The sequence below is a fragment of the Antechinus flavipes genome, chromosome 4 (genome assembly GCF_016432865.1).
Source record: "Antechinus flavipes isolate AdamAnt ecotype Samford, QLD, Australia chromosome 4, AdamAnt_v2, whole genome shotgun sequence".
NCBI classification, from domain to species: domain Eukaryota; kingdom Metazoa; phylum Chordata; class Mammalia; order Dasyuromorphia; family Dasyuridae; genus Antechinus; species Antechinus flavipes.
Genome location: NC_067401.1, coordinates 480,947,765 through 480,971,011, shown reverse-complemented (window position 1 = coordinate 480,971,011; position 23,247 = coordinate 480,947,765). Strand labels below are relative to the sequence as shown.

Here is a 23,247-nt window from a genome sequence, read left to right as displayed (position 1 = left end):
CCCAACTCCCCCCCCCCCCGACACTTGCAGAAGCCCCGGAGGTCGCTCTCACACACTCTTTCATGGGCGAGCATGGGTGCAAACCCCGGAGCCCAGAGGTGGGGGAGGGGCCCGGGAGGGCCTACCCCACCCTCCCAGATGCAGAAGGAAGGCCCGGGCTCTGGCCTGTCCTTCAGCGAGTACGGGCCCAGACCTGTGGCCCAGAAGGGCCCGGGAGGGCCGGGACGGTGTCGGGAAGCGAGCTGGGAGGAAGCCCACAATCCAGCGGCCAAGGCCGGGACCGATGAGTTACAGCCCTGCAGCCTGGGCTGGGACTGGGGCTGCCCCCGGGGACGAGGCCGGGGAGAGCTCACAGTCCCCCCGCCCCCCGGCAGCCCCTCTCTGGGGATGATGCTGGCAGGGACATTAGCGCCCCCCCCCGGTAGAGCAGAGACCGGCCCCAGCCTCAGACCCAGGGCCCGCTCCCCAGGGATCTCGGCTGACGTTACTAGTGAAGCCCCCGGTCATCTTTCCCGGGTCAGTCGCCTTCTGAGCCCACCCTCTCTGCCCCACAGATAACCTGATCAAAGCCATCCTGTCAGCCACCAAAGAGTACCGCCTGACCCCTGCCCTGGACAGGTAAGGCCTGAGCCCAGCCGGGGCCTCAGGAGGGCCAAAGAGAAGAGCCCCCCCCCCAGCCTCCACTCCCTCTGCCGCCCCCGGCCCTTCCCTCTCCTCCTCCCTCAGTCACAGCTCTCAGGGTGGGAAAGCCCCCAGAAGGCCCTGGCCCGACCCAGAGCCGAACAGGGAGGCCGCCCCCAGCCGGCGCCCACTCTGCTCTGCAGCAGCGCCACTTGTACCCCCCCCCCCCCGGCTTCTGGTTCCTGCGGGGGCTGCCCCTGCCTCTAACATCTCCGTCGCTCAGGGAGCCCCCGGCAGCCGCGCCCTCCCCACCGGGCGCCCCCCATCCTCCCGCTTGCTTTTCTCCCCCTCCTGCCCACACCTCCGGGCCCCAGCCCCCCCAGTCCCAGAGCTCCAGGAGCGGGGGGGCCCCGGCGGGCGGTGGCTGCAGTGACACCGGGGCCGGGCAGGCGGGAAGTCTAAGGCCTTGGGAAGCTTGGGAGGCCCCCCTGCTGCCGCCTGCGTTTGGGCCCAGCCCAACTCGAGGGGCCTCTGCTGTCCCCCCCCCAGCCTCAGCTGCCGCCGCTGCATCATCATAGGGAATGGCGGCGTCCTCGCCAACAAGTCCTTGGGAGCACGGATCGACGACTACGACATTGTGGTCAGGTGAGTGGGGGGCCCGGCGGGGGGTGGGGGGTGCGGGGCAGCCGGGCTCGGGGACCAAGTCCTTCTCCTCCTCGCCAGGCTGAACTCGGCTCCCGTGAAGGGCTTTGAGAAGGACGTTGGGGGCAAGACCACCCTGCGCATCACGTACCCCGAGGGGGCCATGCAGCGGCCGGAGGAGTACGAGAAGGACTCCCTCTTTGTCCTGGCCGGCTTCAAGTGGCAGGACTTCAAGTGGCTCAAGTACATCGTCTACAAGGAGAAAGTGGTGAGTGGCCTTGGGCGCCCTCCGAGGGTCCCTCTGCCGGGGGGGCTCATGCACTGGGCGTCAGGAGGGCCGGGGGCCGTGTGGGCTGTGCCCACGGGGAAATGACCCGAGCTCTCCTGCGCACCCCCGTCCTCCCTGCGTCAGGGGGCCGGCAGACTGGGGGTCAGGGCGCGTCAGAGGAGCATTTCAAGCTGTCCAAAGGGGCACGGTCACTGTGACTTATCCCAGGGCTCCGTGGCTGGCAAGCTCTTGGCCGTTCCATCCTCACAAAGAGCTTAGAACGTAGCCACTATCCCATTTTACAGATGAGATAATTGAGGGTCTCCCAGCTTGTAGGGGTCTGAGGTAGGATCCGAACTCAGGTCTTCCCAGAGAGCCTTCCCCAGGGGTCTTCCTGGCCTTGCACAAGCTTTTACTGCGGAGGTCAGCCCCGTGAGGGCAGTCCATCCTCCCTCCTCGTGGGCGATGGTGGAGGGCAAGAAGAGACCCTCAGCGACGCCCTTAGGGACCCCTCAGGTTGGCCCTGCGTCTGCCCAGGCTGGGGGCCCCTGCCTCTGCCTGTTACCTGCGGTGTTCTGATGGAGCTTTGTCATCCCGGAGGCGTGGCCGGGGACGGGGGAGGCCGGGGACGGGGGAGGCCGGGGACGGGGGAGGCCGAGGCTGGCCGGCCTCTGCCCTGCCATCGCCCCACTCCCACACTGCCCTGGGTCTCTGCCCGGCCTCCAGGACACTCTCCCTGCCAGTCAAGTTTCTCCAGGAACCGTCACTGTGGGGGGCGAGGTGGGCATCTCTGCCCCTTGCCAAGGTGGAGCTGCTGCTTCCTGGGCTGCCAGCCCTCCTCCTCCTCCCCTTCCTCGGGCTTCTCCTCCCGTGTGACCGCAGTTCTAATCAGCCCGAGCCCGCGGGCAGCGGCCTCGTCAGGGCCCTCGTGGGCGAGAGGTGGCTGCTCCCTGGCGTTTGCCAAGCCCGTCCTGCCCCGGATGCTCACGCGAGCACCTGCCACCCACAGGGATGACTCACGCTGACAGAAGAGACCGAGCAGCTCACTCTCCCTCCCAGCTGGAAGGGAGCCGGAGGGGCAGAGCTCCGGCAATGGCAGCCCCCCCTCCGCCTCTGCCGTGCCAGGCCGCGCCCCCCAGCAACCTGCACATCCGGGCTTTGGTTATTCCCACCCACAGTCGAGGGCGAGGGCCCGCGCTCTCCAGCCAGTCAGTGTCTGAGGCTCCGGGACTGGCACCGTGCCCGCTGCACCACCCTGGGGGACAGAGCACACGAAGGCACAGAGACGTCTGTCCCAGGAAGCCCCTGGGGCTCTCCCGCCAGGAGGATGGTCAGACCTGAACTCTAGGAAGGAAAGGGCCAGTTGTGCCGAGGGTGGCCGGGAGAGTGGGAGGCCCGTGAGGGAGCGACTGCGGCATCCAGGGGTGTGTGTGCGTGTGCGCGCGCATGTGTGTGCGCATTTGTGCACACGTGTGTGGTGTGTGTGTATATGTGCGTGTGTGTATGTGTACATGTGTGTGTGATGTGTGCGTGTGTGTGTGCATTTGTGCACACGTGTGTGATGTGTACATGGTGTGGAGAGGGCAGTGGCGAGGGGCAAGGCTGAGGCTTTGGTGGGTGCCCAGGACGTCCTGGCGGAGATGTCGCTAGACAATTTGTAGTGTGGACTTCCGGGGGTCAGGGGACTCTAGGCCTGGGGAGCTGGGTCTGAGTCCTCGAGGACCATGGGAGTGGGTGGGGGAAAAGGAGAAGTCTCCGGCTGGGGGCGTCAGGGAGCTGCGTCACAGAGGCCTGGGGAGGGACAAAGAGGGGACGTCCATCGGACCCGGCAGTTAGGAGAAGGCCGATGGCCTCGGAGGGGGCAGTTTCTCCGGGGACGGGTCTGAAGCCGCATGTGAGAGTCAGGGAGCGTGACCAGCTTCTTCTGAGAGTTTGGCCGAGAGGGAGGAGAGGTGAAGGCAAGGGCTCCGAAGAGAAAGCCCGAACAGGGAGGCGAGGAGCTGCTTAAAATGGGACTTGGATCCCCAGGAACGCCGACTCCTGCCCAGGGAGGGAGTGTAGCTTGAAGACTGAAAATACGGTTTGTGGGGGTCTCGCACTGATGAAAAGGCTTCCCCGGAGGAAGAAGGGAAGGAGGAGATCGCTGGCGTCTCAGACGTGCCGCGGAGAGCAGCGAGAGTGCGACTGGGTGAATGACAGCAGCCAATTCGCCCAGAAACTTAAGGGGAGCCCCCGGGAAAGGGACCGGCCGCCTTTGGGTCTGCACACCGAGGCCCAGAGCGATAGCCGGGAATCCCGAGGCCAGAAGGAAAACCCGGTTTCCCGTTGGTTCCTGAGACTGAGGGGATGAGCTCTGCTAACCGGGAGCATGCACTTTATGCACAGGAAACAGGGGGCTTTTTAATGCCTGGAGAGGAGGACTTTAAGAAACACACGCTGATGGGAGGGGAACCAGGAACCAGAGGCAGAAGGTGTGACCTGGACCGGTCGGTGGGAGCAGGAGTAGTCGGCGTCAGAGGGGACCAAACACCACCGGGGAGGAGGAGGCAGACGAGGAGTCAGCCATATTCTGGCACTGCTCTGGGTGCTGGGGGTACAGAGGGAGGCCGGCCCTGCTGTTGCCGAGGAGCCTACAGTCCCACAGGGAGAGCCACACGCAAACCGCGGAGGCCAGACAAGCTTCGGAGAGCCTGGAGTGGAGAAGGAAGGCGCTGGCGTTGGGGGGGAGGAGAAAGGACTTCCTGTGGAAGGTGGCAGGAAGCAGAGATGAGGAGGCAGTAGAAATGCCCACAGTCAAAAGAGCCGTGAGGAGCCCCATGTCAAAGTACATGGCAGGGAATGAGGTGTAAGAGGGCTGCAAAGAAAGGAAGAAGCCGGGTTAGGGAGAATAGAAGAGTTTATCTTTGATCCTGGGAGTAATAGGAGTTCCTGCAGCTTTATTTTATTTTATTTTATTTTTGCAAAAAATATTTTATTTTTTCCAATTACTTGTAAAGATAGTTTTCAGCATTCATTTTTTGACATTATAGTTTATTTTTTCATTTTAGCTTTTTATTTTCAAAATAGTTTTCAACATTCACCCTTGCAAAACCTTGTGTTCCAAATTTTTTCTCCCTTCCCTCTGCCCACCTTCTCCCCTAGACAACAAGCAATCCAATATATGTTAAACATGTGCAATTCTTCTATTCATATTTCTACAATTATCACACTGTACAACAAAAATCAAATCTAAAAGGGAAAAATGAGAAAAGAAAAATATAATGTAAGCAAATGACAACCAAAAAAACATGAAAATGCTATGTTGTGATCCATACTCAATTCCCACAGTCCTCTGGGACAGATGGCTCTCTCCATCACAGGATCATTGGAACTGACCTGAATTAGCTCATTGTTTAAAAAAAAAAAAAAAGCCTTGTCCATCAGAGTTGATTATCTCATAATTTTGTTGCCATGTACAATGATCTTCTGATTCTATTCACTTCACTGAGCATCAGTTCCTGTAAGTCTCTCCAGGCCTCTCTGAAATCATCCTGCTGTCGTTTCTTACAGAACGATAACATTCTATAACATTCATATACCATAACTTATTCAGCCATTCTCCAGTGATGGGCATCCAGTTTCCAGTTTCTGGCCACTACAAACAGGGCTGCCACAAACATTTTTGCACGTGTGGGTCCCTTTCCTTCCTTTTAAATCTCTTCAGTATATAAGCCCGGTAGAAACACTGCTGGGTCAAAGGGTATGCACAGTTTGATAACTTTTTGAGCATAGTTCCAAACTGCTCTCCAGAATGATTGGATTCGTTCACAATTCCACTGACAATGTGTCAGCGTCCCAGTTTTCCCACATCCCCCCCAACATTTGTCGTTATCTTTTCCTGTCATTTTAGCCAATCTGAGAGGTGTGTAGTGGTATCTCAGAGTTGTCTTAATTTGCATTTCTTGAATCAATAGTGATTTTGAACACCTTTTCACATGACTAGAAATAGTTTCAATTTCTTCGTCTGAGAATTGTCTGTTCATATCCTTTGACCATTTCTCAATTGGAGAATGGCTTGATTTCTTATAAATTTGAGTCAATTTTCTATGTATTTTAGAAATGAGACCTTTATCAGAACCTTTGAATGTAAACATTCAACATTCATTTTTTATAAGATTTTGAGTTCCAAAATGTTTCTCTTTCCATCCCTTCTATGCCCCCTCTCCAAGATGGCAAACAGTATGATATAGATTATACCAGTGCAATTATGGAAATTTTTCCATAATTGTTATGTTGTGAAAGAAGAAACAGAATGAAAGGGGGAAGCCAAACAAACAAAAAGTGAAAATAGTATGTTTTGGTCTGCATTCAGACTCCATAGTTCTTTTTCTGGATGCGAATGGCATTTTCCATCCCAAGTCTACTGGAATTTTCTTGGATGGCTGAATTGTTGAGAACTAAGTCCATCACAGCTGATCATCACTTAATCTTATTACTGTGTGCAATGTTCCCCTGATGTTGCTCACTTCGTTCAGAATCAGTTGATGGAAGTCTTTTCAAGTTTTTTCTGAAATCCACCTGCTCAACATTTCTTTCTTTCTTTCTTTTTTAAAGCATTATTTTTATTCCTATTTTTGTGATCATTGCACAGCCATGTAAGATGTTCTCCTGGTTCTGCTCATTTCACTCAGCATCAGCTCATGGAAGTCTTCCGAGGTTTTTCTGAAATCTGCCTGTTCTTCATTTCTTATCGCACGTATACCACGATTTGTTCAGCTATTCCCCACTGACGGACATCCATTCAATTTCCAGTTCTTTGCCACCACAAAAAAATTTCCAGAAATGTATCATCTAACTGTACGTACACATTTGTTTTCTCAGAAATTTCCTTGTTGATTCCTGTCTGAACATACAAGAAAAAGCCACAGAAAAAAAATTCTGAGGTCATTACTTCTCTCTATCCTTGATTAAGCCACTACAAAAATCTTTGTCACATAAAAATATATTCTTGGTTTTTACTACTCATCCATACTAAGGAAAGACTAAATCAGGTAAATGATGAGTTTCGGAGACATGTCGTAATGGACCAATCTGAGAGATGCTGGACATCCCTAGTTTCTAGTTCTCTAAACTTCTTTTCTGAGAACATCTCCACTGAGATCTTCTATCTCTACCTCCAGTTCAATATAGGCAAGACTGATCTTGTTATCTTTCCTTCTAAATCTATATCCTCTTCTAAGTATTTTTTTAAATTTTTTTAAATTTTTATTTCTAAGTATTTTTAAAGATAGTTTTCAGCATTTACTTTTATACAATTTTCAGTTCCATTTTTTTCTCCTTCCTTCGTTTCCTTCCTCCCTCTCCAAATCAGCGAGCAATCTGATACAGGTTATACAATGTGTAATCATATTAAACATTTCCATGTTGGTCATGTTGTGAAAAAAGAATCAGAACAAAAGGGGAAAATCGTGAGGAAGAAAAAACAAAACAGAAAAGTGAAAAAGGTCTGCTTTGATCTGCCTTCAAAGCCCATGGTTCTTTGTCTGGAGGCGGACAGCATTTTCCAGCCTGAGTCTTTTGGAATTGTCTCGGATCTTTGTTTTTCTGAGGAGAGCGGAGTCCATTGAAACTGATCATTGCACAACCATGTACGATGTCCTCCTGGTTCTGTCACTTCGTTCAGCATCAGCTCATGGAAGTCTTCCCAGGTTTTTCTGAAATCTGCCTGTTCTTCATTTCTTATTGCACGTATACCTCAATTTGTTCAGCTATTCCCCACTGATGGACATCCACTCAATTTCCAGTTCTTTGCCACCGCAAAAAAGCTGCTCTTGATATTTTTGTACATGTAGATGTTTTCCCCTTTCCCTGATTGAGTGGAGCTGGGGGACATGCTGGACCTGCACTTTTGCTAGCTAAGTGGAGATGATCTGGAGTGGGCAGACACTTAAGGCAGGCAGACCACCCCCCCACCCGCAGCTAGGGCAGTAGTCCCGGTGGGAGATGATGGGAGCTTGTCCCAATGTTGAGGCAGCCTCAGATGAGGGAAGGGGAGCTTTGGAGACATGTCATGAAGATAGAAATAATGGGGCCTTGGCACTAGATTGGATCTGGAGGGCAAAAGGGAGGAGCTGAAGATGACCTCTGGGTTCTGAGCTTGGGGACTGGAGGATGATGGTACCTTGGAGGATTACAGGGAAACTTGGAGCAGGGGAGAAGTTCCTTTGGGCCTGTTGAGTTCGGATGTCTTTGGGAGATCCACTTTCAGATGTCTGGTTAGTTGGACCTGTGAATCTGGAGGCTGGGATAGAGAGAGAGGGGAAGACATGAGAATGACTGCAACAATAGGAGCGTCCCAGCAAAGGGTCCTGAAGGAGAGGGGGGAGGACTTTGGGCCACAGATCCCAGCCCTGGCCCAGCACTGTAGCGGAGCAGAGATGGGGGGCAAGCCTCTTTCTCTGCTGAAAGCAGAGTGGCTCCCACTTTCTTGCTTGCCTTCTGTATCTGATTCTCAGCAACAAGAAGAAATGTTTTGCTGAAGCTTACAGTGATAGGAATCTTGGGAGGAAGTGTTTAGTGTGTTTTGTTTCTCTTTGCAGAATTTGTGGTAGAGCAGGAGAAGAAAGCCGGGGCTAGTCTGGATACGCCTTGGATCTGGGGAGAGCAGATTACATGGGCTGGGTCAGAGGAAGGGGAGCTGGGACCCCCCACACTAAAAGCAGCAGAGGCCAGCCCCTGGGGACCTCGGGGAGTGCTTGGGAGTGAAATTCTGAAGATACAAAGAAAAATGATCTTGATGAAAATCAGTGTCTGAAAAGGCTGATGGCAGCCCGAGGAGCCTTGATTTCCCAGAGGCAGATGCAGGCCAGAAGCGAGGGCAGGCCACGAAGGGGGTGCACGTGGGAACAGCCCCAACAGAACTCATGACAGGAACAATACATCAAGAACCCGCGTTTGTCTAGTAGGCTGAGGGTGGCAATAGGGCGGTGGCTCTGCAGTATCTCACCGTGGCACCAGGGAGGCTCATGGGATCTTGGGCAGAGCTTCCAGGTCTGAAGCGGGGGTGGGGATCATCCTCTGAGGGATGGCCCTCAGAACCCATCTGGAGCATTGTGCTTATTCCTCTGGGGCAGGATTTGGGAAGGACATTGAGAAGCTGGCAAGGAAGGATCCGGAGGGACTCACCCACAATGGGGCAAGGATCCAGGGGCAAAGCCGGGGAGGGGACAAGGAAGGAGAGGAGGGGAGATTCTTGTTTGAAGGAGAGACTCAGAGAAGCAGGAGAGCTGATTTCAGGTTTGTGGAGGACTGTCCTATGGGGGGAAGAGATTTGGCCTGCTGGGCACCCCAGGGCAGGACTAGGGGTGACATATGGAGAAAATCCTCAGGAGGAAAATAGAAGTGTAACACGGAGGAAGAATGTCCTCTCGGGAGAGCTACAGGTGGGGGATGCTGAGGACCCGGCCTCTCTGCCCAGAGATGTTGCCGGCAGCCAGTTAGCCTCCAGAGAAGGAAGAGGATGCCCTGGTGCCCCCCAGCCCAGGCCCCAGGCCCCCAAGAACCCATTAGTCCCTCATTCCATTCTCATAAGACAGGAAATGTATATTGCAAGGCTGACTTGTCCCGCTGAAAGACTTAGGCCTGAAGCCTGTACCCCCTCCATCCCCTCAGGGGAGGCCAGAGTGAGGAGGGCTGCTCCGGCTGCCCCAAGCCTGCCCCCGATCCCTGGGAACTTCCGCCCCCGACAGGCAGACTGCTTGGAGAGGAGGGGGTGAGGGACGGCGTGGGGGAGGCTTTCTGTCTGTTAAATAGCTACTCAGCAACCAGGAAGCCCTGCCCGGGGCCCCAGGTCTAGCCAAGTGTCTGGGCCTCCAGGTCTGGGAGCTACTTTGCCAGCCAGGGGCCACATGGGACTAGGGGAGTCCTGGGGATCTGAGGCAGAGTGTGGCTCTGAACCTGGGCGGCGGGGTGAGAGAGGGGTGCTCATTGGTCCTGACGGCCTGCCCAGGTGAGGGTTCGCCTGCCCCCCAAGTCCCTGCAGTCTGAGCTCCGACCCCTAGAGACTGGCTAAGGCTGTTTTAGGACCAGCAGGCCCTGGAAGTCCCCCTCCCCGGAGCCGTTAGAAACAAGAGGGCAGAACCACAATCCCAGTGAGGGAAGTGCCATGGATTGAGGGCCTTATTCCCTGACCTGAGACGCAGCTCACCCCAAACCATCTTCCAGACCGAGGGCCAGCCATGTCCCCCCAGAGGGCTGGGACCCCTCTGGCCCTTCAGAGTGGCTGGGGTCTCCCACTCTGCTTACCCCCTTCTCCCCGCCTTGTAGACAGCGCTCATACCCTCCAGTGGTCCGGTCTCCAGGCTCCCTCCTCATTCTTCTGCCTTGGCCTAATATGTCCAGGCTCCAGGCTTTGCCCTGGCCAGCACCCTCCCCTCTGGACACTCTCCAAACGCTTAGGGAACTTTTAAAACGTTCTTGTCCTCCTCCATTTGTGTCCTGATAGGGGCAGAATTAACCTGGGTCACCCCCGCCCCGCTGGCCTTGTGCTGGGGGCACAAGGGGGCTTTTCTCAGGACAGCCTCGCGTGGCCTGCGTTTGGGGGCTGCCATGTTATACCCCTGACTCCATTTGCGCTTTTGGTCCACTACCCCCCGTCTCCCTCCAGATCCTTTTCAGAGTTCTCTCAAGCTGCGCCGTGACCATCTTGTGCTTGGGAAAGCGGAGTCTGGGGCCTCAGTGTCAGAAAGCTCACGTACCCCATCGTTTATCTGCTTAGAGTCAGACCGACAGTGGGCCCGAGGGCGCGCTCTCTGGATCCTGCCAGGTCCTCCCTGACTCCATTTCCATTTCTAGAGCAGGCCCGGAATTGTCCCTTGTTGGTCCTTCCGCCTGCAGAGGATGAAAGGATTGAGAGCAATCCAGGCCCTCCTGGCTGTTTTGCGCCTCCCGGCCCCCCTTGTCCCTCAGGGCCAGCCTGCCTGCAAGCTCTTTCCCGTCTCCCCTGGCCGTGCCTTCCCCCCGCCCGAACGCCCTCCTTCTTTACCTCCACTGTTTTAGGGGGGTTTGGGGGCCGCCTTCACAAGCCAGTCCCCGTCACCCCAGTCGTTAATGCTCTCTGGCTCTCGCGTACTTGGGATCGACTATCTCAATGCACGCCGTGGTGCCCCAGTGCGTCGGAAATCAGGGGCAGTTTTGTTTTTATTTTTATAATCATAACAACTGTAATAGCATTTATGTGACGCCTGCTGTGTGCCAGACACTGCTAAATGCTTTACAAATGGTAACTGATTTGAGCCTCGCAACTCTGGGAAATAGCTGCTATTGCTGCCCCATTTCACAGCTGAGGAAACCGAGGCAGCAGGGTGCCGGGGGTGTCGGTGTCTGCAGGCTCCATTGGCGGGGTGGCCCTTGGGGCCCTGTGGCTACTTCCCACAGGTGGATTGGATCGGGTTGACCGGCCTTCGGCAGAGAGATCCCCCAGATGTCTGAAGGGCGGCTCCTGGGACAGTGGAGGGCTGCAGGGAGGCTTGGAGGGGGCAGGGAGTGGGGCAGGAGCAGAGGGACAAGAAAGACCTCTTGGGACCAGCCTGGGTACAACATGGGGCATACAGGAGGCTTGGTCAATCAAGCTGTTGAATTTCGTCTGGACATGTAATAGGCGTTTAATGCTCGGTGAATCAAACTTGAATTTTGTCTGGACATATAGTAGGAGCCTAATGCTTGGTGAATCAAACTGTTGAATTTGATGCACAAACTTGGTTACCTTCATCCACGTCATCGATAAAAGTACGGAGCAGAGGAAGGATCCCGGGGACCCCCCCAGAGTCATTCCCATGCCTGCAGGGCTTTACTGCCGGCGGTGACCCCCTGCCCAAGCACAGTCGGGGGCTGAGGCTGACTCTGAATTCAGGTCTTCCTGACTCAGGCCCGGGCTACAGCCAAGTGTGTCGCTGCCCCCGTTCCACACACGAGGCCCCTGAGGCCGCAGGGCTGGCAGAATGGCAGAGCAGACTTTGCCCTCTTCCTGAGGATCCCGTCAGGCCCGTTTGGACCTCGGTCCCGGCTCTGAAGCCCTCGAGGGTCCCCCTCGAGACGGATGCGCGAGGCCCACACCCGGCGGCCCCGTCTGCTTTGAGCGGGCGGCCCGAGAGGCAGCCGTCCCCTCCTTGGAGCTCCCCGGGCGGCCTCCTTCTGCCGACGGAGCCCCACGCTCGTAGACGGTCCCCGGGAGAAGCCCCGCTCAGGCCTCCCTCATCCTGGAGCTCATTTCCCCGGGAGCGTCTCCTCGCTGCCCCTGCGTCCCCCGTCTCTCCCAGCCCCGCGGGCTTCCACGGGCTCCCCCTTTCTGTAGCCAACGGCCGCTCCCGCCGCGCACCTGGGAGAGCCTGGCGGGGCGCGCCCAGGGAGGGCCAGGGACGCCGTCCGGGCCGGCCCAGTGTCCTCGCTTGGAAAGGGGCAGGAGGCCAGAGGCCAGGAGAGCGCTGAGGGAGGCCCCTAACCGCCTCTGTCTTCGTTTCCTAGGTTCCTTCTAGCAAAGAGGGATCAAGCCAGAGCAAGGAAGCAGACGAGCTAGAGAGCGAGGCAGAGGCAGCTCCTCGAGGCAGCAGCAGTGGGAGCTAGCGTGGAGAGGGAGACAGCAGGCCAGAGGCCGCCCGAGGCAGTGGCAGGCGAGGAGAGCCAGGGAGGGGGGCCGAGGCGCCAGCAGGAAGGACCGGCCCAGAGGAGGCAGGGAGGGCGAGCCTGGGCACCGAGGCAGGAGGGGGACCAGGGCCCCCTTGTCCACAATGGCGCGGCCCACAGCCTGATTATAAACTGGACCGCCATCAACCACCCCGGTCCCAACCCAGTAAGGTGCCTGTAGAGCCTGGCACCCCATTGACTCACCCCCAGTCAGACCCCGAACCATCCCCACTCCCACCTCTCCCCCATCCCCATTTCTACCTCTCCCACCTCTCCCATCCCCACCTCTCCCCCATCCCCATCCCCACCTCTCCCTCCCCCATCCCCACTCCCACCTTTCCCCCACCCCCATCCCCACCTCTCCCTCCCCCATCCCCATCCCCACCTCTCCCCCATCCCCATCCCCACCTCTCCCCCACCCCCACTCCCATCTCTCCCCCACCCCCACTCCCACCTCTCCCCCATCCCCACTCCCACCTCTCCCCCATCCCCACTCCCACCTCTCCCCCACCCCCATCCCCACCTCTCCCCCATCCCCATCCCCACCTCTCCCACCCCCATCCCCATCCCCACCTCTCCCCCATCCCCATCCCCACCTCTGCTCCATCTCTGCTCCTCCCCTTGCCACATCCCCATTCACACCGAGGACTCCCCGCCCTTCCCGGGTCTCGCCCGTAGCCCTGGTTAAGCGGGTGCTCTCCGGCTCCTGCAGCCCGGCTCGCCCGGCTCTCACCCTCCCGGGCCCATCCGTGCTCCTGCTCTTGGTCCACAGGCTCCCGGCTCCGTCTCCAAGGCTGGAATCTCCATGGCGACGGCCCTCCCTTCCCACTCACGCCTCTCCTTCCCCCACAGAGCGCTTCGGACGGCTTCTGGAAGTCAGTGGCCACGCGAGTGCCCAAGGAGCCTCCTGAGATACGGATCCTCAACCCCTACTTCATCCAGGAGGCCGCCTTCAGCTTCATTGGGCTTCCCTTCAACCATGGCCTCATGGGCCGGGGGGTGAGGAGCCTGACTGGGCCGGGGGCCGGGGGCTCAGAGGGGAAGGCTCTGGAGCGTGGGCTTGGGGGAGGGGCAGGTGCGGGCCCAGCCGAAGCCCCCACAGCGCCATCGCCAGCTCTGGAAGGATGATCCCCAGCTAAGCACATCAAGCCCTTACCTCTCTCTGGGCCTCCAGGCCTGCAGCCCGAAAGGGCGTCTCACAATGTGCTGGATGAGGTTAGAACCAGGGTCAGGGAACGAGGCTTTCAGCATCGCGGAAACAAAGGATTCCCCTGGAGAGCAGAGGGCCCCTGGGCTGCAGGGAGTGGGGGAGGGCCCCCTCGGAGGGGTCCCGGCCTGGCCCTCTGTGCCCCTTCCTGGCAGCCTCCCCGCCCTCTCTCTGCTCCACATCTCCCAGCTCCCGCACCTCTCGGTCTCCTCCTCTCCCTCTTTCTCTCTGCCTCCACTTCTCTGGGAGGACTCCAGGAGTCCTCCCGTCCCTTCCTCTGAGGAGTCTGTCTCTTGCCAAGGGAGGGAAGGAGGCTGTTCCAGGGTTGCCAGGACCCAGTAGTCACAGCAGAGTCATCCCGGAGAGGGAATTGTGCTGTCCTCCCTCCCCTCCCCCCGCCGCCCTCCCTGCAGGGGCCCTGGGGGTTGGGGCAGGCGGGGAGGGGGCGCCCCCCACAGGCGGGCGCGCTCTGAGCCGGCCTCTCCCCTCCCAGAACATCCCGACTCTGGGCACCGTGGCCGTCACCATGGCCTTGCACAGCTGTGACCAGGTGGCGGTGGCCGGCTTTGGCTACGACATGAGCTCGCCCAACGCCCCCCTGCACTACTACGAGTCTGTCCGCATGGCGGCCATCAAGGAGGTAGGAGGGGCTGGGGGTCCTGGGGCTGGGGCCAGGGGGGCCGGGACTGCCCCTCCCCCAGGGCGCTCCCAGAGTCACACTGGGTCCTTCCTGCCTCTGTTCTCTCGGTGGGGGCCGGGCCTGTGAACCTTCCTGGCTCAAAGCCCCCCCTGCTGGGCCCTGAGCGGCCTCTCAGTGACTGGCCCCACCTGGGAGGGGGAGGGGGCTAACCTGCCGGGAGGTCTCGCAGGCTCGGTGAGCCGCAGTTTGTGGGAGAAGGAGCTGGGGGCGGGGGAGACCGGTGGCCCCCAAGGCTCATGAGGTCGGCAGCCAGGAAAACCCGGGAATCCGGGGCTGCGGGGGGCCGGGCCTCCGCCCTCGCCCCCATCCACCCCCTCTGGGGGTCCCTGCCCAGAGCAGCGAGCGCCCCCCAGGGGTTTGTGCGCCCATTTCTGAGATGAGTTTGTGGCATCTGTGGCCCGGCCCGCTGTGGATCCCGGAGGCGAGCCCCGGTTTCCCTGCATTTGTAACCCCCCGGGAAGTCTCTCAGCGTTCCCTCCCGGTTTGGGGGCCTCTGGGCTCGCTCTCCCCGCTCTTGCTCACGTGACTGGGGATTTTTATCCGTGGGGTTCTCGGGGTGACCCTGCAGTCACCCACTCTTACTCGGGGATCCCCATCAGGCTCCCCTCAGAGCTTCCTCAGAAGGCCTCACTGCGAGTGACATCAGTGGGGGGCAGCGGCCTGCGCCCTCGGGTGGGGGAGACCTGCCAGCCCCATTCGGCCTTTCTGAAAAGAGGGAAAAGGGAAGAGAGGTTTTAGCTCAGTTCAGAAACCACCCGGCAGCCCAGGCAGAGGGGCCGCCGCAGGCCGATGCCCAGGATGACCGGGCTGCTCCGTACGGCCACAGGTCCCCGCGCCCCCCGGCCCCTGCCCCCAGCAAGCTCAGCCCGGCCCGGCAGCCTCCTGGGAGCCTCCTGGGCCTGGGCTCCGTCACCCACCCCGAGTTAACAGAGTGCCTTCATCTCCCAGGAAAAGCAACCGGTATAAACATGTTTTCCATCATCTCAGAAATGAGAAAAATCCTCGCCAGCACCACGCCCATTCCCGGCCCCCGGCCCCGTCCCTAGCAGCGCCAGCCTCTCTGGGCACCCATTGACCCTCCAGGGTCGGAGGCCTGGGAGCCAAAGGCCTTGCCCCAGAGCCCACCTTCCCCGCTTCCAAGGGGCCAGACGCCCCCCAGGCCCTGGGCAAGGGCAGAATGGAGAGCTGGCCCAGGGAAGGAGGATCAGTACTGCCGGGCTGTGGGCACGGGGCCGGCCCCGCCTCCTCTTGGCCATCCCCCCTCCAGCCCAGTTTCTGGATCTTGGGGCCAGCTGGCAGCTGGGCATGGGGACAAGCTGCCCCCTGTCTGGTGGGGGCACTGAGCCGGGTGCTGCCCCAGTAAGGGGCCCCCAGGGAAGGAGCTGGGACAGGGTGGGCTGACCAAGCTTCTCCCCCCTTCCAGTCCTGGACCCACAACATCCAGCGAGAGAAGGAGTTCCTTCGGAAGCTGGTGAAGGCCCACGTCATCACCGACCTCACCAGTGGCATCTGAAGGCCCAGGGCTTGGCGCTGGAAACCGCAACCTCCTCAGGATGCCGGCCCGAGCTCTGATGGATGGACTAGGAGCCTCTGGAGGGCAAGTGCCAAGGGGCTGTGGGGCTGGAGCAGCTGCCCAGCCAAGGGCACCAATGCCAGCCTCCACGCCCAGCTCCTTCCTCCCAGGCAGGACATTGCTCCAGAAGAGCCCTTGCCTGGAACTGAGGAACCTTCCTGGGACTGGGGGGCTCTGCCTGGAACTGAGGAACCTTCCTGGGACTGGGGGGCTCTGCCTGGAACTGAGGAACCTTCCTGGGACTGGGGGGCTCTGCCTGGAACTGAGGAATCTTCCTGGGACTGGGGGGCTCTGCTGGCCCTGAAAGGCCCTTCCTCAGTCTGAGACCTCCCTGGGAGTGAGGGGGGGCTGCCCAATGCTGAGGGCCCTAGCTGGGACTAGGGGGCCCTGCCTGGCGGGCTGGCAGGGTCTGGCCTTGAGGGCTCTTGGGAAAGTCTCTTCCCTCAGTGTTGCTGTATTTTATTTTATTTTGGGGATGCAGAGTGGGTGGGGAGGGAGGGAAGGGGGATAATTTATTTTTTAAATAAGGCTGAAGACATGAAGTCTGGTCAGTGTTTGGCAAGGAGAGGAAAGTTGGGAACGTCCCTGCGCTGCACCCGGGGGTGGGGGCAGGGAGCAGCGGGGGTCCGCGGAGTTGGGGGAGGGGTGTCTGCTTCTCCCAGACTGCCCCTGGCAGAAGGGGAGCCTTGGAGCCAGCCGCTGGAGGGGAGAGGGGGCAGAGCGGTGCACCCCTCTTCTCCCTCATTCCCGGTGCTCCCTGAGCTCTCGGCAGCAGCGGCCTCTGCCTCCCTGGCACCTTGGGGCTCCGGGGCCCAGGCCCATTCCAGTGCCCCCAAGCACCTCTAGCACCAAGGGTCTGGGGGGGCTGGGGCTGGGCTCCCTTGGGGCCTGGGTCTCTTCCTCACCTTTCCCCAGCAGGGTCTGAGGCCGGCCTGGTGCCCCCTGGGCACGGCAGAGCCGTCTGCCTGCCCCGATCCTGTCTGGCTCTGGGGGAGCCTTTCACCAGCCCCTTCTTTTAGCCCAGCCCAACTCCCAGCCAGCAGGAACCTGCTCCGGGCCGTCTCCTCCCACCCTCAGCACGGCCAGGAGCCTCTGTGAGCCCTGCGGGGAGGCCGGCCCACTGACCTGGGCTAGCGGCCCTGCCATGTCTCCCCCTCGGTCTTCCTGCCGCAAGGTCAGGCTCTCGTGGAAGCCAAGGTACGCCTTCTTGTGGGGTTTAGTAACGTGCAAACCCCCGTTCGGCTCTTCCAGAGAGACAGACCAGAAGGCCCCGGGGGCCCCGGGCGGAAGCTCTGCCGGCCCCGGCACCGGCCCCCCAAGCCCTGGTTGGATCTCTCCAGGAGGTCCCACGGTCACAGCCAGAGCCCCCACACAGGGGGCTCCTCAGCCCCTCCCAGCAGGAGACCCCAAAGCAGGGCAGCCCCAGCTCCTTGTAGGGACTCCCGGGCTTGGGGAGACGGGGAAGCCTCTCCACGGGGCCTCAGATTGTGGGGAAGGCACAGCAGCCAGACGGACCCTCGGCCTCTGCAGGGGCAGCCCAGAGGGACCCAAATGGCCTGAAGACAGGCGGTCACAAGCAATACTCCTCTCCTTTAGGAGCATCGGGAAGGGTCAAGGCCGGCTGGCCCTTCCCCCCGGCAGAGCCCAGCCCAGCCCCAGGACCGGGGCCGCATCCCAGAGTCCCTCAGCCCCGAGGAGGCCCCAGGGGGCAGAGCCTGGTCTGCTGGAGATGGCTGGTCAGCCCCCCTCCCTCAGCAGGGAAGCCCCTCGCAGGGCTCTCATACCTCTCTGGCACTGCCCAGCACGCAGTGGGCATTCATTCCCTTAGCCCTCAGGCGGCCATATTGCAGCACCGTCTCCCGAGGCAGCCTGGGAGTCTCTTGGATGAGGCCCACTCCCATGGGAGAAAGTGTCCCAGTGCCCAGAAGGATGGACATCCGAGCCTGGCTCGGTCACTTACCAGCTGTGCGACCAGTGGCCAGTCACCCTCTCTGAGCCTCAGTTTCCTCATCTGAAAAATGGGGATATTCATAACACCTACCTCCCAGGGTTATTGTGAGATGATATTTATAAAGCCCTTAGCACTGTGCCTGGCACATAGTCGGAGCTTAATAAATGCTTGTTTCCATCCTTCCTTCCTTTAATATAATACAATTAGAGTAGTATTGGAATCAAAAGTGTTACAGACAGCCCAAGACCAGGAGAGTTCTTTAACTCCTCTGTAAGAGGGCAGATACAAAAAGCTTCAATCTCTGCTACGAAAAAAAAATTTAAACTTGTTTCAAATTTTAAAATAGTCTTTTCTGGTCAGCTCAGCCAAAATGGGCCTTCTCCCTCCCCCTCTCCCCACCTGAGAATGTGAGAAAAATTGAGACAGCTGGGTGGCACAGTGGTTAGAGCACCAGCCCTGAAGTCAGGAGGATTTGAGTTCAAATCTGGCCTCAGACACTTAACACTTCCCGGCTGTGTGACCCCGGGCAAGTCACTTAACCCCAACTGCCTCAGGGGGAAAAAAAAGAAAGAAAAGAAAAGAGAATGTGAGAAAAATAAAACCAGCGAACACGTATGGCCAGTCAGAACTGATGGCCACATTGTACGTGTCCGGGAAATTGTCCCCTCCTCCATTTTGAGTCCTTCACTGCTCCCCAGGAAGTGAATAACGTGTTCATTCTTCCTCTGGGATCCTCGATGCTGGTCACATTGATAAGCGTTCAGTACAGTGATGTTCCCTCATTTATAGATCTGCTTTTCTCTCCATTCTCCGCTTTATGGTCCTCAGATTCCCACTGTTTGCCACATCAAGCAATGATGGTTTTTGTGCATCAGAATGCGCGCTGTCTGAGCCATCCCTTCCTTAGTCTCCCCTTTAATTCCTCCTTACCCCTTCTCCCAGTGCCCTCTTATTTTCTTGGTGAGCAAAATGAACTCAACAGTGTGAGTGTGAGTGTGTGTGTGTAGGTGTGTGAGAGTGTGTGGGTGTGAGAGTGTGTGTAGGTGTGTGAGTGTGTGGGTGTGAGAGTGTGTGTAGGTGGTTGAGAGTGTGTGTGTGCATGTGTGTATGTGTGTGAGAGTGTGTGATGGTGTGTGTATGTGTAAGTGTGTGTGTGTATGTGTACCTCTTTCCTTCCTTGTAAGAATATCTGCTTGTGAGCACCGATCATGTGAGAGAATTGTCCCAGCCTTCCTTGCCCCTCCCCACTCCCTCTTCCCTTTCCCACCCCCCATTCTTTATTTGGGATCATCAAGACGGAACAAAATCACTCCGAGGCCTTTTCTGATCGGATTCTCTCCAGGAGCCAGATGATGACAGAGAGCCAAAGGGACAAGTGCCGTTTCCCCATATTTGAATGTAAACATAATGAGCAACGTAGGCGTTGGTCATCGGCCATTGACATTTACCTTTTTATGTTGCTCTTCACTCCTCTGTTCAGAGTTTGCCACTCTGGGTTTTTCATCAGGAATGCTTAGAAGTCCCCTGTTTGATTAAAAGTCCCCTTTCCCCCTGACGGATCGCGCCCAGTGCTGCTGGGTAAGTTACTCTGGGCTGCAAGCCGGTTGCTGTTGTATTCTGGAATTTCAGATTCCAAACTCTCTGCTCCTTCAAGGTGCCGGTTGCTAAATCGGGTGCGATGCCGACTGTAACTCCTCTTTCTTTTTAGCTGCTTGCAGTGTTTTTTTCCTTTGATGTGGAAGCTCTGGATTTTAGTTGTGATGTTCCTGGGAGCTGCAGGAGGTTACAGATGGATTCTTTCTTTTGTGATTTCTTTTACTAGAATGTCTTGACATTTTTTTTTTTTGGCTGAAGCAATTAGGGTTAAGTGACTTGCCCAGGGTCACACAGCCAGGAAGTGTTAAGTGTCTGAGAGCAGATTTGCACTCAGGTCCTCCTGACTTCAGGGCTGGCGCTCTACCCACTGCGCCACCTAGCTATCCTGGATGTCTTGACTCTTTAAAAAAAGGTCATACACAATCTTAAATTTTTTCTCCTTGATCTATTTTCTAGGTTGATGGTTTTTGCTAGGAGACCCCTTACATTTTCCTCCATTTTTTAAATTTTTTGATTTTGTGTGAATGTATCTTGTTTCATGGAATCACTGGCTTCTATTTGGTTCTTCTTAACATCCAGGATGTTTGTCATTTGGACAGGTTTTGTGTCTTGTGTGCCAAGCTGTTAATTCCTTTTCCAATTCTTTCTTCCTTAGCTCTCATTTCTTTTCTAAATTTTTTCTCAAGTGCTCTTACTTATAAAAATATTTTTAAGCTCTTGCTTCATCTCTTCCAGGAATTCTAGTTGAATTTCTTCCCAACTATATTTTCTCCAAGGCTTTCCTTATGGATGTTTAATCATTCTCTTCTAGATTTGTGTCTTGAGTTTCTCTGATACATGAGAGGATCCTTTTTTGTTGTTGTTTATTGGCCCGTTCTACTTTCAGACTTGAAACTTTATGTTCGTGACTGGCTCTGCTGCACTTGAGCTGGAGAAGTCTGGACTAGTCCTGTTCCTGCTCTTTTGGGGTCCAGAACGTTGTTATTCCAGAATCTCGGGGAAGGACCGGAGCCCTGCCAGCTTTTGGTACTCCCAGAGTCTGATCCAGGCAGAGATGGCTGCCCCCTGCCTTTGTCTGAGCTCTGACTTGGGACTAAAAGGAGACTGCCCTGGACTCGGCTCCTGTCAGTCAGCCGGAGAGTGCTTTGGTTCACAGCAGCAATATTATGGTTCCCCCTTAGTCTGGGATCCCCAATGGAAGCTCTAGATCAAAGTCTGTTCATTCACTCCGGGCTCTGTGAAGCCATGCTCGTCACGTGGCCAGCTGGGAGAGGAAGGGGTTCAGTCATCAATAACTGGAGCTCACCAGCCGTTGTCCGCCGCTCAAAGGGCCGTCCTGTGGAAGGGGGATGCTCCTTATCCGGCTTGATCCCAGAGGGCAGGATGGGGACCTACAGGGGGAAGTTATGCAAAGACATTTCAGCAGAAATAAAAAAAAATGACCCAGGCTGCTGTGGGGTAGTGAGCCCCCTGCCATTAGAGGTACTTGGGCAGGGACGAGATGGCCACTTTCTAGACAGAAACTCCATGTCCCGTTCAGTGGAGAGGATTAAATATCAATAGCTGGCAGTGCGCTTCTCCCAACAGTCCTAGCAAGTAGACAAGGCAAAAAGGCATTTATTAAGAAAGCGCTTGTTATGTGCCAGACCCTGGGGATACAAGTGCCAGCCAAAAATCAACACTCCCTGCCTTCAAAGAGCTTATGCTCTAATTGGGGAAAATACACAGAAGTTAAGTACAAATCATGAAAGTGAAGGGGCTTGGGGCTGGAAGTAAAGGCTGTAAGTGGAAAATACACACTTAGTGAAATAAAACAGTGTGGGGATAAAGTTTGGTCCGGATCTTCCCCAAAATGGAGGCCCCAGGAGAGACACACGGGAAAGCGGGGCCAACATGGTGGAGGAAGGCTTTAGGGTGGAGGCGCTGGTCTGAGATTTCAGGGGGCAGCCATCTCTGCCTGGATCAGACTCTGGGAGTACCAAAAGCTGGCAGGGCTCCAGTCCGTCCCCGAGATTCTGGAACACCAACGTTCTGAACCCCAAAAGAGCAGGAACAGGACTAGTCCAGACTTCTGCTCAACTGCAGCAGAGCCAGTCACGAACATAAAGTCTCAAGTAGTGCAGGTATCATTCTGTTTTATAGATGAAAAGTCTGAAGCTCAAAGACTTTGAATGTCACACAGCCAGTGAGTAGAAGTTACAACCAAACTCTTGCCAACGGGGGCTCCGCTGTAACCTGCCCACTTTCCGATATGTCTTCTAGAGCTACAGATGCCAGCTCTTACTTTCTGATGCCTCCAACCCATAAAGAAGAGAGAATTGAGGGAAAGATGTGCTTGCAGTTGGGCTAGCCAAGTGCTCTAGCTTCCAAGTCATCCCCAAAGGTTCCCAGATGTGAGCATTGGAGTCAGCGAGCGTTCCATCACCGCACGTGGTCCCATAGCCAGAGACACCCCAAGAGAGGAGCTGGGGCCTCCAGACCGAAATCCCAACAACGCAGATGTGAACAGGGAGAGCGTCTGGTGTGGATGCACAGGGAGCTCTCTGATGAAATTAAATCTATGTGACCAGGGAGAGCCATGGAGAGCCATGGAGAAGCATTCGGATGCACAGGGAGCTCTCTGATGAAATTAAATCTTTTCCCCGCCCCGAGGCAGTTGGGGTTCAGTGACTCGCCCAGGGTCACACAGCCAGGAAGTGTGAAGTGTCTGAGATCAGATTTGAACTCAGGTCCTCCCGACTTCAGGGCTGGTGCTCTATGGTGCCACCTAGCTGCCCCTGAAGTTTAGATATTAAAAAGGTTTAGTACAAAAATGAAAGAAAGGGCACATTCCCAGGAGAGTCGCACAGATCTGCAAGAATGAGCGAGGCTATTCCATGCTTTGTTAAAGCATTGCTCCAAGTGCTAGAGATATAAATAAAGGAAGGCAAGACAATCCTTGCTCCCCAGCAGCTTACATTCTAATGGGGGGTCTAACACACAAAAAGGGGAATTGGAAAGGTGGGCCATGTTACATGTACAGAGCAGCAAAGTGTGGAGACTAATGCCCAGGATGGACCAAATTCAGGCACAGAAAATCCTAAAAATAACAAAAGGGCTTCTTTTTAGTTTTATTGGAGACAAAAGGAAAATTAGGGGAGACTAGGATTAGGGAAGCTGACATAGCATTCAAAAACAAGGACGTGGACCCGTCCTTTATCATTTCTTTAAAATTGGGGAATCCCAGAATCGGAAACTCAACCCATACAGGTCAACCCCTTCTTTGCAAGGGCCAATTTTTGCCCAGGATCGCTTTTTGCTCAGGGTCACTTGGATATCAAAACTTGAACCTGAATATTCCTGGCTTTGAAACCACTCTCCATTGTGCAACCCTAATTCACAAAAACAAGCTGAATTCTTCCGATCCGGTTGAGTTCCCATTTTTTCTGTCAGGCTTTAAGCTGTAAACAGTAGAACAAACACAGTTTAAAAACAAATTGGAACCTAAGAAAGGAGCAAAGATACTAAGCCTTTCATTGCGATCTGGTCACGTGCCTATATGAACTGCATTTCCACCACAAACACTCGATTGTCATGAATGCTTTCTGGCAAAGAAACCTACTATGTCTCCAACTCGGGATTCTAGAGAGTCCCCTGAGGGGGTAATCTCTCTTGGCTCTTGCCCCCTTAGCTGGCCTTTCCCCATTTTGAGGGGCCAATTTCTAGCATCTTAGTTGCATAAAAAGCATTTAAGTATCTACACTGTACCAGGTGCTTTGCTAAATATGGGGGGTACAAAGAAAGGGGCGAAAAAACCAGTTCTTGTGCTCAAGGAACTTGAGGTTTAGTGGGGGTTTGAAGGAGAGAGTAGCTGGGTAGGGACAAACTAAGTATAGGATAAATTGGGGATAAGCACTGGGGGAAAGGCAAGAATTAAAATCTATGGAAAAGGCTTCCTTTAGAAGGTGAGATTTTTAGATGGAATCAGAAGGAGGCCAGGAAATGGAGAAGACAGATATTTATTTCAAAGAAAGAGCAATAAAAAACACAA

The 23,247-nt window shown here is 56.1% G+C and overlaps 1 protein-coding gene across 5 annotated transcripts in view; it reads left to right on the top strand.

Annotated features, from left to right (window-relative positions):
• ST3GAL3 (ST3 beta-galactoside alpha-2,3-sialyltransferase 3) overlaps positions 1–17,803 on the top strand; it is a 130,568-nt gene extending 112,765 nt beyond the window's left edge. For 4 of the 5 annotated variants that reach the window (XM_051999918.1, XM_051999917.1, XM_051999915.1 and 1 more), the window contains 6 exons: positions 555–618; positions 1,171–1,266; positions 1,345–1,531; positions 13,043–13,189; positions 13,891–14,037; positions 15,521–17,803. In XM_051999918.1, coding sequence (XP_051855878.1) covers positions 555–618; positions 1,171–1,266; positions 1,345–1,531; positions 13,043–13,189; positions 13,891–14,037; positions 15,521–15,610 — 731 coding nt within the window. In that variant the 3' untranslated portion in view covers positions 15,611–17,803. Of the gene's footprint in view, positions 1–554; positions 619–1,170; positions 1,267–1,344; positions 1,532–12,031; positions 12,230–13,042; positions 13,190–13,890; positions 14,038–15,520 lie in introns of those variants that run through there. The other variant, XM_051999919.1, reaches the window with a different exon arrangement.
• The last annotated feature ends 5,444 nt before the right edge of the window (positions 17,804–23,247 follow it).